The following is a 12,996-nucleotide window of genomic DNA, read 5'->3' as shown; positions in this document are numbered from 1 at the left end:
TCTCACAAGTAATAACTTACTGCTCCATAGTTTCCTGTGAGTTTCCAAACACTGCCAGCTGTTCCAGCTGTCGACAGTGTTTCTGGGCCTTACACAGTTGCTCATGGATTTCCGCCATTGACATGGTCATTTCCACCTTGGTCACCTCATCAATAAAGGGAGATAACTGGCCACGGAGGGCCTGCAGTCGGGATATCATCTGATCCACCTTATATAGAGGTCCATTTGGGTCCTGTAATAAACATTATTACTCATATAACTACTTTTTCTATATCAAAGATTTAGAAAACAAGATGTCAACATTAACAAATTTCATGGCAAAACTCATGTAAGCTTTTATTCCAAGTATGTTCTTACTCTCAGGGAAGTATGGTTCCACATAAAATCATACAAAAATTAAAATAAGAAATTCTAGAAGATCCTGAAGTGTTAAATACCTCCCTGAATATGTACTTAAAATATCCATTTTGTCATATACTACCATTATCTTGAAAATTATATTACTTTTAACATTTTTGTAAATTTTATACCATAAAATCCCTATACAAAACTTCTGATACATTTATCAATAAAATTTAACAAACCTGGAGGTCCAAATTCTCCTCTGTAAATCCGTCTGTCAGTAAACCATTGAGCTGGCCGCGTAACAAGACATACTCACTCCACAGGTTGTGAATTTGCTGTATGTCGGGCAGGTCCTGGTTCACTCTGGAGAGTATCACAAAGGGAGACAACTTATGAATAGTAAGTTAGTTATGATACATGGATTAAGGAAATGGGGTAATTAATCTAATGTGTATCTTCAGATTAAAATGGAAAAGTTTCAAAAACTGGTTAAATGAAAATGATAAAATAATCAACTCTATTAGTGATGTTTCATATTGCCACTTTCTTAATAAGGTGGGTGGGTAGGAATTTATTTAGAGTTTATTTTATTTTTGAGTGAGGTAAAATTGTGAAGGTCTGAGGTAAAAACTAGGGTCTGTCAGGGTACCTGAATCATACATATTTTGTTTTGGCTTCATGTTTGAAAACATCTTTATTTACACAAGCTATTGGTTACTACATGATCAGGTTACACATTACAATTTCTTGATTTACATCAGTAGTAAAACTCTGTCACAAGTTTTGTAGGGTATGCACTATAGTGTTGTCTCCACTTCTATTACAACACCACAGCCATCTCCCGTTTGTCACTTGTACTGTGAGATACTGATAGCATTATTCTATTCTCCGATGTAAGGCTAGACCTCCTACCAGTTAGACATATTCACAGTTTAAGACTAGATACACACCTTTCCAGCTTGAGACTGGACACAAGGTCAGCCTGCTTCAGTTGTTCTACAAACACGTCCAGATTGATGGATGGGTGATCCTGCTGGAAACCCTGACCCGTTTTGTACAAATCCCTGATGGTTTGTTGTACACTTTGAAGCACTACATGATTTTTCTGAAATAAGAAAGAACAATGTTTCCAAGATAAAACACAAATGTCTTTCACTAAAGTTATCTCAAAGTTATCTCAAATTACACTACTTTAATTATTGATGCATTTATTTATCAAATAAAAAATAAAAAATATTGAAATAAAAAACTGACTATGGATTAATTAATAGCCAATCTGTGACATTTTCTTAAGAATACCTTCACTTTGTCTGAATGCTGAGTCACATTCTAACAGAATTTACCAAAAATATTAATCACAGGTACACCACACTACTTGCCATTTAACAATATACATGATTATGTTATTGCAGTACCTTTGCTAGCTTGAGACTTTGTTCCACCTGAGTGACTGAGGAGAATCGTTGGGGCGTGCCCTCCACCTCACAGCTCTGTAGACCAGTCCGCACGTTGCTCATACTCTTACACATATTGGACAACGCCTGCGACTGTTGCTGACGCTCACACGCGAAGGCATGTAGCTTTTCCCACTGGTACAGCATGTCTGTCAATAGGGAAAGCGTCATATACATGTACTTAATCAGTCAGGGAAACATCATAGTGGTTTAAACCCAATCAGAAAACCAGTCAGGCATCAGGTAAAGTTTTATTCGGAATACTTCATAAACTTTAAAGTTTATTTAAAACTAAATAACACCAATGGTCATCTAATTTTCAGGTTTTTTGGGTGTTTTTTATGAATTATGCTTGATTATTTGGAAACAGAGAAATAAATATGCAATTTTGGATTCTCTTAAGAGACCATATAAATTCTTATATCTGCATATGTATCATTATCAGGGGATTAATTGTAACCATTTACACAGGATTATTTTATAAACAAAAGAAGCAGGCAATTGTTGGAAGAAAGGGTCAAGTTTACAAACAAGTACTTGCTATCAGGTGCTCACCTTTTAAGTTCTCTAATTGTGACTCACCTTTTAAGTTCTCTAGTTGTGACTCACCTTTTAAGTTCTCTAGTTGTGACTCTGTGGCCTCGGCTGGCAGGTGGTTGTAGACACTTTGTAGACAATTTATATTTGTTTGACAGGTAGCAATGATTTCAGCCTAGAAGGTAAAAAAATAGTTCAATAAAATCCAAACCTCAATAAAAATGTTGATAATAGCTTCCTGTTAGCTGAAGGAAACAACTAAGAGTCGCTTTTACCTTTTATAAACTGCTGTTCATAAACAACTCTATATATATTACACATAATTTTTAAACCAAAACAGTACTTTGCAGTAACTTTTTTACCCAGTAGGGAGGTACTTATTCATCAGATATATATTATGTTCTGTAACTGTATGGTGGAACGTCGTATTTATAATGAGAAACACTTAATGCATGCCCACAGACGATTCATGACTATCACCTGTCTACCCGTAACACATGACCAGTAAACTATCCTACAGACTTACATATTTGTGGGAGTTCATAGCAATGCCTGTCCTGAACTGGTCTTTTCTTCGTTTCTTAAGGCAGTGGTCAGTTATTTTCAGTTGACTGGCCGAGTCGTCCAGGAAGTAGTGTAAATCCTCTAGATCCGAGTCACTGTCGTATCCCTGACGACTGCTCTGGGTCACCAGGCGAGGTCTACTCTTTCCTTCTTTTTTCCTTCGTTCCATTTCGGCGGAGACCAGGGATACGTTTTTAGGGGAGGGGTAGATTTCGTCAAACTCAAGATCCTCCTCAAGCTGGTTCCATCTCAACGTTTGCTCCTCCTGATCCTCCCCCATGGACATATATACCTGAAGGGCAAGGTCATACAAAGGTCAGTGAGCTCAGAGGTGGGGATAAAATGCAACTTTGAATATATCTGAGTCAGATTATAACTTAATTATGGAAAAAAATGTCTACCATCTATTTTTATTTTGACATGAGAAGCTCATGAGAGATTTATTCGATACAAGCATATCTTTTATCAATGATCTGTCATCGTATCTCTTGAATACAGATGCAGTAGTACTACTTACAAAGGAAGTAAAATTGTGCTATATTACCTTGAAAAGACCACAACCACTATATCTATGATCTGTATAATATATACCTCATTCTCATGAAATAAAAAAAATAACATTTGAGCATAACTATATTGTAAACATATGTACATCTATAATAGAAATTACTTGCAATTTTATAATAGATAGTTTGCCCTTCAAACAACAGTGAATGGACATCTTTCTCCCACTCTTCAGTAAATCCTGCCAGTGCATCATCCATACTATCAAACATCACTACAATCTCGTCAGACATGACTGGGGAAAAGTCACCACTACCCTAACTATGTAAGTCAATTTTCTCACAGAAATTTATAAAGTGTATCCTATCAAACAGTTTCAAATTATTGAATTATTTCATTTTTTAAGAAAATAATGTGTCATGTGATTGATCATTGAAATGAAGGGAAAGCAGTGACAAACAGCTTACATTGTGCAGCTGTGCATGTCGGATATCCAATACAAAGTGTGTCAATAGAAAATAGCTGATCAATATTTCTAAATGTGTATCCTGGCGAGAAGGATTAAACACACCTAAAGGTCTTGGTTTTCAGTCCTACTTATCAGACAAAGCATAAGGTGCACTTTGCCTTTCAACAATGTCAGAAGGACATTTTCTTCTTATAAGATTTATATTGCTATAGTCAGTCTAAAGAGCTTGCTCAAAATTTAGTCTAGTGAAAAGGTGGATATTGTTTATAATTTAGAATTGTTTATTGAATGAAAAGGTGAGGCAATGGTATCAAATTAGACATGTTGGCGGAATTTTTTTACACAGCAGCTGTGACATTGTACATTATATAAATCTGCCTGTATCCATGGCTTTAAGCATAACCAATCATATGTTTCGTAGTTACCATAGAGATTGACATTTACAGAAATTAGTAGTGACTGTATGAAACAGCTGCATCTTTTAAATAAAAAGGATATTGTATAATTACAGATGCTGTTGTCTGATGCCCCCTTTGTGGTGAGATATGACCAGGTATGCCCCTGTGTGGTGAGATATGACCAGGTATGCCCCTGTGTGGTGACATATGACCAGGTAGGCCCCTGTGTGGTGAGATATGACCAGGTAGGCTCCGGTGTGGTGAGATATGACCAGGTATGCCTCTGTGTGGTGAGATATGACCAGGTAGGCCTCTGTGTGGTGAGATATGACCAGGTATGCCCCTGTGTGGTGAGATATGACCAGGTATGCCCCTGTGTGGTGAGATATGACCAGGTAGGCTCCGGTGTGGTGAGATATGACCAGGTATGCCTCTGTGTGGTGAGATATGACCAGGTAGGTCCCTGTGTGGTAAGATATGACCAGGTGGCCCCGGTGAGATGCGATATGACCAGGTAGGCCCCAGTGTGGTAAGATATGACCAGGTAGGCCCCGGTGTGGTGAGACATGACCAGGTAGGCCCCTGTGTGGTAAGATTTGACCAGGTAGGCCCCTGTGTGGTAAGATTTGACCAGGTAGGCCCCTGTGTGGTAAGATTTGACCAGGTAGGCCCCTGTGTGGTAAGATATGACCATGTAGGCCCCTGTGTGATAAGATATGACCAGGTAGGCCCCTGTGAGGTAAGATATGACCAGGTAGGCCCCTGTGTGGTGAGATAAGACCAGGTAGGCCCCTGTGTGGTGAGATATGCCCAGGTAGGCCCCGGTGTGGTGAGATATGACCATGTAGGCCCCTGTGTGGTGAGATATGACCATGTAGGCCCCTGTGTGGTAAGAAATGACCAGGTAGGCCCCTGTATGATAAGATATGACCAGGTAGGCCCCTGTGTGGCAAGATATGACCAGGTAGGCCCCTGTGTGGGAAGATATGACCAGGTAGGCCCCTGTGTGGCAAGATATGACCAGGTAGGCCCCTGTGTGGTAAGATATGACCAGGTGGCCCCGGTGAGATGAGATATGACCAGGTAGGCCCCAGTGTGGTGAGATATGACCAGGTAGGCCACTGTGTGGTAAGATATGACCAGGTAGGCCCCTGTGTGGTAAGATATGACCAGGTGGCCCCGGTGAGATGAGATATGACCAGGTAGGCCCCAGTGTGGTGAGATATGACCAGGTAGGCCACTGTGTGGTAAGATATGACCAGGTAGGCCCCTGTATGATAAGATATGACCAGGTAGGCCCCTGTGTGGTAAGACATGACCAGGTAGGCCCCCTTGTGTGGTAAGATATGACCAGGTGGTATCCTATGTGTAACGAGGTGCCATAAGGGGAGACCATGTGTGGTGAGAGGTGACAAGGTCTGATCCTGTACGGTAAGATAAAGCCAGGCCCTAAGGTGAGACCAGTTTTACCTGGTGGTAGTTATCCCACGCTGGTTCTGAGACAGAAGCTGTACTGTTGAGACCATCTTCCTCATCGGACACCAGGATGTCAGTTTGTGCCGTCTCATAATCATCAGAGCAGGCTGTAATACACAAAGATATGGAATAAGGACTACTTTTGAATAACCATATTACCATATTCTGTATTTAATCAAACTATTGTCCCAAGCTTATACTTCATCAGAATACTTTGATCGCTTTATTAAAATACATTTTCAGTAAAAACTAGCATCTACTACAGGAATAATGTTTTTCTATTGAATATTTATTGACTCACCTGAGCTCTCTGTCTCAGACTCACTAGAGTCAAACACACTTCCCTCAGGAGGACTTGTCTGACTGGACTCGTACAGCTTGCGCTTTGCTCCAGCACGAGGGAAGGTAGCAGCGGAGCCACCCAGCTTGTTATTGGCCGACAGGTGCTCACTTCCATAACTAAGGCGATCAATGGCTGTCTCTGACCGAGACAGTGACGATATGTCAAAGTCATCTCCTATGTCTGTAAGCTGTATGGCGCTCCAAGGTCGGTCCTTTCTGCATTTCCGCTGCCGAAGTTTCACAGTGTTGTGGAATGCTGGAAGATTCTGAGGTAGTGACGCATCAGAATTGTAATCCAGTCCAAGGACACTGTCAAACATGGCTTCATGTTTACTGCCATCATCACTGGCGGTGGAATACACATCCGATCCGCCATCACTTTCCTCACTACTCGCATCACATGAATTGTCCTCTTTGTGCTGCTTGTTTCCGACACTTGATCTTTCAGGTGTAACTAGACGCTCTGCTCCAGCAATAAGTTTCTTGATGTCCTCACAGTCACTTTCTGTGCTGATGTGGCCGAGTGACTCTGTGGTTCCACTGCTGTAGCCGATGTCCCGGGAGTCGGACTTAAGGCGGTGGTGTTTTAACATGTCCAGGTCAGAGTCGCTGTACTCTGAGGACATTTTACCCTCCACCTCGCTCACCACCGCACTGTCCTTTCCACTCTGGTTCTCTGAACTGTGGTCAAGGCCGAAGCTGCTACGGTCAAGGCCAAAACTGCTATCGTCTAAAAGTGGCGAGTCAGCTACGTCTGCCTGGCGTAATGGGAGGCCAAAGCTGTCGTCAAAGCCGGACCCACTCACATTACCCCCCAGGAAGTCACTGTCAAATTTGAGCAGATCTGGGATCCATTTACTGCCGAGAATTGGGGACGGAAATGTAAACTGGAGAACAAACAAAGACATAGGTTATACCAAATATGATAATAAAAGGGGGAAATATATTATTTCAGTCTACAGGTAACAGTGTATCAGGGTTCTCCCGTAACTGTTTTACCATCATATACAATTATATCATTATCCTACAACACCTATAGTCTTACAATGTACCTTTCCAAAATATACTCATTATTATGGTTAATTTTGATTTTATCTGGTATATGATACGTTCATAGATATAGCACAATGTGTTAGTCTTTGATTGAGAGCAATATGAACGACCACAACATGAAGTAAATCCCTTTAAATAAAATTAAAACAAAAAAGTCTGGAATACAGATCAGGAAGAAACAGGGATGTTACCAGAAAAGAAAAAAGAAATCAAAGAGAAAGGGAGGAACACACCTCACCCATTTAGAAACTTCACCTTTTTTTCCTTTTTTTAGTTTCGGAACAAATCAAGAACTTTTATGCTCATGGTAATTTTTTCATGAAAAGAAAAACGAGGAAACTCTGAAAAGAGGAAGAATCACATCCCTGCAGAATATTCTTTTTTGTCCCACCGACACTTTCATGTTTATTTACGAACCTAACATCCTTTCTAACTCTTTCCAAGCAGTTCTCTTCCAAAATGGTAGAGATTTTTGACTCATAGAGAACAAATGTATAACTTAATAACTTTGGACCATGTTCCTTGTCTGACAGTAGATGAAAACAAGAGTATGGTTAGTGATAACAGATGGTAATAACACAGATTACATTATCTAAAACTGCCACACAATTGGCAAATACTCAGTCAGCTGTGTGACTATTACAACTGATATTGTTCCATTTGATTGAATGACATAATTGATCCAATAGTCATTTACTGTGATATTTTTATATCAATTGCATTTCATTATGTCATCTGATTTATGGAGTAGTTAGTATCACAGAATCAAATAACTTTTTGAAATATTTCTATTGCTAGTGATGTAACCTTTTAGGTAAAAGAATTCAATACCAGAAATTAGTGTTTCCTCATACACACTTCAGGTTCCATGAGACTAAAACCATGTAATGGTCTCATTCATGAATGCCAACCTTTCAAATTTCTCATGGGAGAGAACTCATGTGGCAAAATTTACTTACAATAATATGTATTCCACAAAATGTAAACATAAAATGTCATGGATTACCGGTAAGCTGATTTGTTCTATGAGTCTAAGCAAAAAAAGCTAGATGAAACATCTGTTAATTTTTTCATTATAGATATGGAGAATTGGTATGTATCAGGATGTTCCATCTGGAGATGAGGTAGAAAAAGACAATTTGACGAAACTGAGCATGTCATTTAGTGGCTTGTACTCTTAACAGGTTTGATTTCATACAGCTATTTTTTCACTTATGGGGGGAACATTTTACACCGCTGTTGGATTTGATTGTTCTAGCTGTACATGTATAACTAAATGAATAGGAAACATAACAGTTTGGTGGAGTCCCGACGCCCCTCAAAACTAGCAGCTACGAATGTAACCATGTGTGGAGTTTTCAGAAAGGGTATATTGGAATAGCCATAGAACATGTTGCTACATATTGACAATATGACAACACCAGAGAAACTCATGATGAGTTTGTCCTAATTATGAAGTCTGGGTTGGTCAGGAAACGGCCGGAAATCACACTGACCATTACATCACAAAGATTTCTCTGCCTTCATCACAGAGGTCTGGCAGATCAATACCATCACGCGGGGAATTGGTGACCCTAATGACAATAGATTTGAGACGAAATCCTCACAACTGAGGGAAATTTAGTCTACATAACACTCTGTAACACTCCGTTACAAAAGACTGCCACTAATAGTCGCTCAATCCCATTGTCTCTGTGATAGCTCTTGCATGCATTTTCATTTCCACAACTAATTATCAGCGAGAACGTTGTTGCATGATGTTGTTACGACATGACATAGATACAGTGGCTCTAATTAAAGGGCGTTAAGACTCCAACCAAAACGTGCGAAGGGAGCCGAGAGATTGCCATAGAAACGGATAGAAAATGGCAACCAAATTGTCACGAAATCATTCCCATCGTCTCACTAATCATCTGATCATACATAATCCCACTGGGAGTTGTGATAATCCCTGTGTTACTATATATAGGTTGGTGTTATCTCACTGATCCTAAGCACAAAGTGTATGTTCGCTGCTATGTATTATTGATCAGAAAGGGTCTAAATAATGTATATACAGTACAGAAACAGAGGATCCAGACATCACTATCCAATGACTGCATATACAGGCAGCTCCCTGTAAGGGTCATCTTAAGAGGCTGACCTTCATATACAGGTAAAGGTCATCTCTCCATAATGACACCATTCATTTCTAACGAATGAAGTAGGTAAAATGTTGCAATGCTATCAGCATTATACAGGTGAATATCACTGGTAAATTTCAGTTTATAAGGCAATTGCAAATAAAATCTATTCTATGGCTATTCAATGTGAAAAAAACCTGAAATATCAGAAACTAATTTTTTTATGATAGATTATACATGAAGGAGACGAAAAAAATGTCAAATATATCATGAAATATCTAGCTACCACAAAAACAATGAAAAGCTTTTCCACAAGCACTTCAATAGTATATTCAGACCCATGTAGTTTTGATATTCTATGCACACACACAACTTATTATAAACCCGTAAAGAAATCATTATTGAAGCCCCAGGATCCTCCTACATGTGCAGCCTGCAGGAGATTAAATAAGTGTATTGTCATTGGGATTACATCGACCTCCGTGTACCAAACACGTTGTAAGATATATCCTTTAGCTTCATTTATTATCAAATAAAAGTGTGAATAAATTTGTATTACTGAAACTAGACAGCACACTTTACTTGTCAATAAGTGTGAGTGTGAATAAACTTGTTAAATCTAAAACGACACATCTTCTCTGTCAGTGTGCCTTCTAAAGTCCAATACTTGTCAATGTCCTCAACTCTCCACAGTCAAGTTCTTTATCTTGACAATCAATAAAAGGGAATGAACAGACCCCAGCCCGTTAAGTCGGCAAGCATCAGAAAACAGCAGGTCTGCAGTCAATTTTACATGAATAAACATTTGATGTAATTGTATTTTGTCTATTTTTCCATTCTAAACCCCCCTCTAGATCTCCCAAGACAACAGTGGCACATGTTGAATCGATCAAAAGGGAAAGCTTAATGCTACAATCTCCTGGCATCCATTCTTTTATATGGAGTTTCGGAGTTATCTTAAATGGTAGCAGAACTTAAACTGTATTTCCCCAAATTACATAGGCTTTTCTAGAAAGAACTTTGGCTGAGGTATTTTGCGTTAATTTATTTTCAAGATCGAGTTGGAACGAAAAGGATTTTTTTTACCAAAGAAATGGAGCTAAACGCAAAGTCTAACCAAAGTTATAGTGATATATCAGTGAAGTACTCCTCAAAATATACCCACATATGAGGTTTGATGGTTAATGCTATTCTAGACTTTAGAGTGATGGAGATAAACCCAAAGTCTAACAAAAATATATTTTGTAGATGAAGGTCAGTACCTTGTAGGGATTCAAAGACACAGGATGGAAAAGAACTTGTAATGTACGTCCTCTCCACTATGCTTATTTCAGGAGCAGAAGAAAACATTCTTTTTTAACAATTTATAATTTTCTAGCATTACACTTGCAGTATTGACTATACTCTTGTCTTAACTTTATAACATCTGCAAACTCCAACTGAAATCTCATAAAATAATATCAATGTTATTTGCCCGATTCCTATTTTTATCCTGACATGTCAACAGATCGTTGAATCAATCTGTCCGACCGAGCAGTGTTATCAGCTCTCCAACTCACCGATTACGTAAATCTGAAGTTGTATAATATTACTACATTTCTATAACACATGCTAATCAATGAATTATAAAATCTGTGCAACCATTTCAAGTCCTCAGCAAGCTGATATCCCGGCCTGCCTACGTGCTTCATTGCAGTAATCAGTGATCACCTAACATTTATGTGGGAACTTGGTCCACAGAAACTGGCTCCTCTCTAAAAGCTTCATATTTAAATAATAAATTTAATATATATTAAAAGAATAAAGAACCAAATTGTAATGATATTTTAGTGTGTAATTCATCATATTTCGCTAATGAAACATGAAGAGTGTCAGCCTTTAATTTTGAAGTACATACAAAAATCCCCCATTATCTCTACACTGTGATTTATCACTGCCCTTTTATGTCTGTGTTTAAACTGGGAAACATTTGTCTTGCAATATATAACTTACTCTTAATTAAATGGTTTGATCTTAACAGGGATCAATGAAATATTCTGGGCCAAAGTGTCAAAAAGTGCAAATCATTTCCTCTTGTAAATTATCTCTAAATGCAACCTCATCATAAATTTCTTTTAATACATTTGAAATTGATAAAAAAAAAACACCACCATATAACAATTGATCTCAATCAAGTTATTTTGCTTCCTTGATTATAAAAAATACTTTTTTTTGAAGAAAAGAATTTTGATAATATGCAACCTACTAAAAGGGAAAATTCCTTTTGACAAAACCAATGTGACAGAGAAAACAATTACAAGAAACCTACCTAAACGATACCAGCTGAAATCCATGTTTGTCTCTATTCTCTTTGATGTTTTGTTTGGCTAACACATAAAACACAAACGTCCAAATGACCCTGCTTTCCTCACAACTGGACATGTAGTGGGCATCCTCAGCATACAAACATTTCTTTGATCTAGTGAGCTTTTCACTATTTACGGCCCAAATTGATGAAATATTTATGCGGTGGACATTGAACTAATAGGAACATACATTGACACCTCTGAGGCATTGTCCAAATGGGCATGATATTCTTTTGTTAGGAAGAACCGGAAAAATGATTGGTCAGGTTTCACTAGCCAGGTGACATATTATTGGTCGATTTATAGCCTTTCGGTCACCTATTAACTTGCATGTTTATGGTACACAGCATTAGCAAATCCATGTCAAATACTTGACCATGAACCAAACTTGTTTTTATACAATTTTCTAATTCTCTAGAGCAATATTCCCTTGATCTTATCCGCGGGTAATGGAAAGTGTTCAATACCGTAACGCAGTAAAGATAATTGACTCCCAAAGGTGTTGTTTCTCTACTTTATTGAACGTACATTTATCTCAAAATAAAATCAGAAAGATAGCAGTTGTTGATGTTTTTTGTTGCAAAATTCCAAGAAATCTTGTCTCTAAAATCTTTGGCGTTGGTAAACAAATCAATATTTTTGACAAAACTGAACAAAGGTTAAGATTTATCTCTATGTTTTTACACAGCATTTCAACAGGAAGCAACCCAGTTTGAGTAGTTTCTACATTAAGAATGCATGCTTCATAAACAGGATTTGGTCATAAAAAATAAATAGTTAATGCATTTTAATTATTGATTAATTTTACTATGTAAACTTTGGAAATTAATTCAATTCATCCCCATATTTGGTTCTGTTTTCCTGGTTGTCTAGGCTCTCCTATAGATTTTTCTAAACACGCACTTCAGTACACACCAAAGACATCATGTATGTTTAGCACCAGAGGTTTAAACTCAGTCTTCACAGCCAATAATCAAACTTGTGTGTAGACTGCATCAACAGTAGTTCTAGGAATAAAAACAACCCTGTACTAAAACCGAACTCTACACTAACACCAAAACTTCTAAACCTTTGTCTGTAGTTTGCGGGTTACGATGATCATTACCATCGTACCATAACATATCAGCATTATTTTTTGTGTATTTATATATGCGATACACCTCTTTGTATGCCCCTACCTTATTATTTTTTGTGTATTTATATATGCGATACACCTCTTTGTATGCCCCTACCACATTATTTTTTGTGTATTATATATGTGATACTCCTCTTTGTATGCCCCTACCACATCATTTTTTGTGTATTTATATATGTGATACTCCTCTCTGTATGCCCCTACCACATTATTTTTTGTGTATTTATATATGCGATACTCCTCTTTGTATG

General features: G+C 38.1%; 1 protein-coding gene across 2 annotated transcripts in view; it reads right to left on the bottom strand.

The window, feature by feature from the left end:
- The window catches only part of LOC110467090, a 100,433-nt gene that overhangs the window by 6,380 nt on the left and 81,057 nt on the right, over positions 1-12,996 (bottom strand). For both annotated transcript variants that reach the window (XM_021524004.1, XM_021524005.1), the window contains 8 exons: positions 6,049-6,976; positions 5,742-5,854; positions 2,863-3,192; positions 2,409-2,511; positions 1,761-1,948; positions 1,296-1,450; positions 585-708; positions 21-232 (listed from right to left, as the gene is read on the bottom strand). In XM_021524004.1, coding sequence (XP_021379679.1) covers positions 21-232; positions 585-708; positions 1,296-1,450; positions 1,761-1,948; positions 2,409-2,511; positions 2,863-3,192; positions 5,742-5,854; positions 6,049-6,976 — 2,153 coding nt within the window. The remainder of the gene's footprint in view (positions 1-20; positions 233-584; positions 709-1,295; positions 1,451-1,760; positions 1,949-2,408; positions 2,512-2,862; positions 3,193-5,741; positions 5,855-6,048; positions 6,977-12,996) is intronic.

Source organism: Mizuhopecten yessoensis, unplaced genomic scaffold, assembly GCF_002113885.1.
Source record: "Mizuhopecten yessoensis strain PY_sf001 unplaced genomic scaffold, ASM211388v2 scaffold11159, whole genome shotgun sequence".
Taxonomy (NCBI): domain Eukaryota; kingdom Metazoa; phylum Mollusca; class Bivalvia; order Pectinida; family Pectinidae; genus Mizuhopecten; species Mizuhopecten yessoensis.
This window is presented reverse-complemented; position numbering and strand designations above follow the sequence as displayed.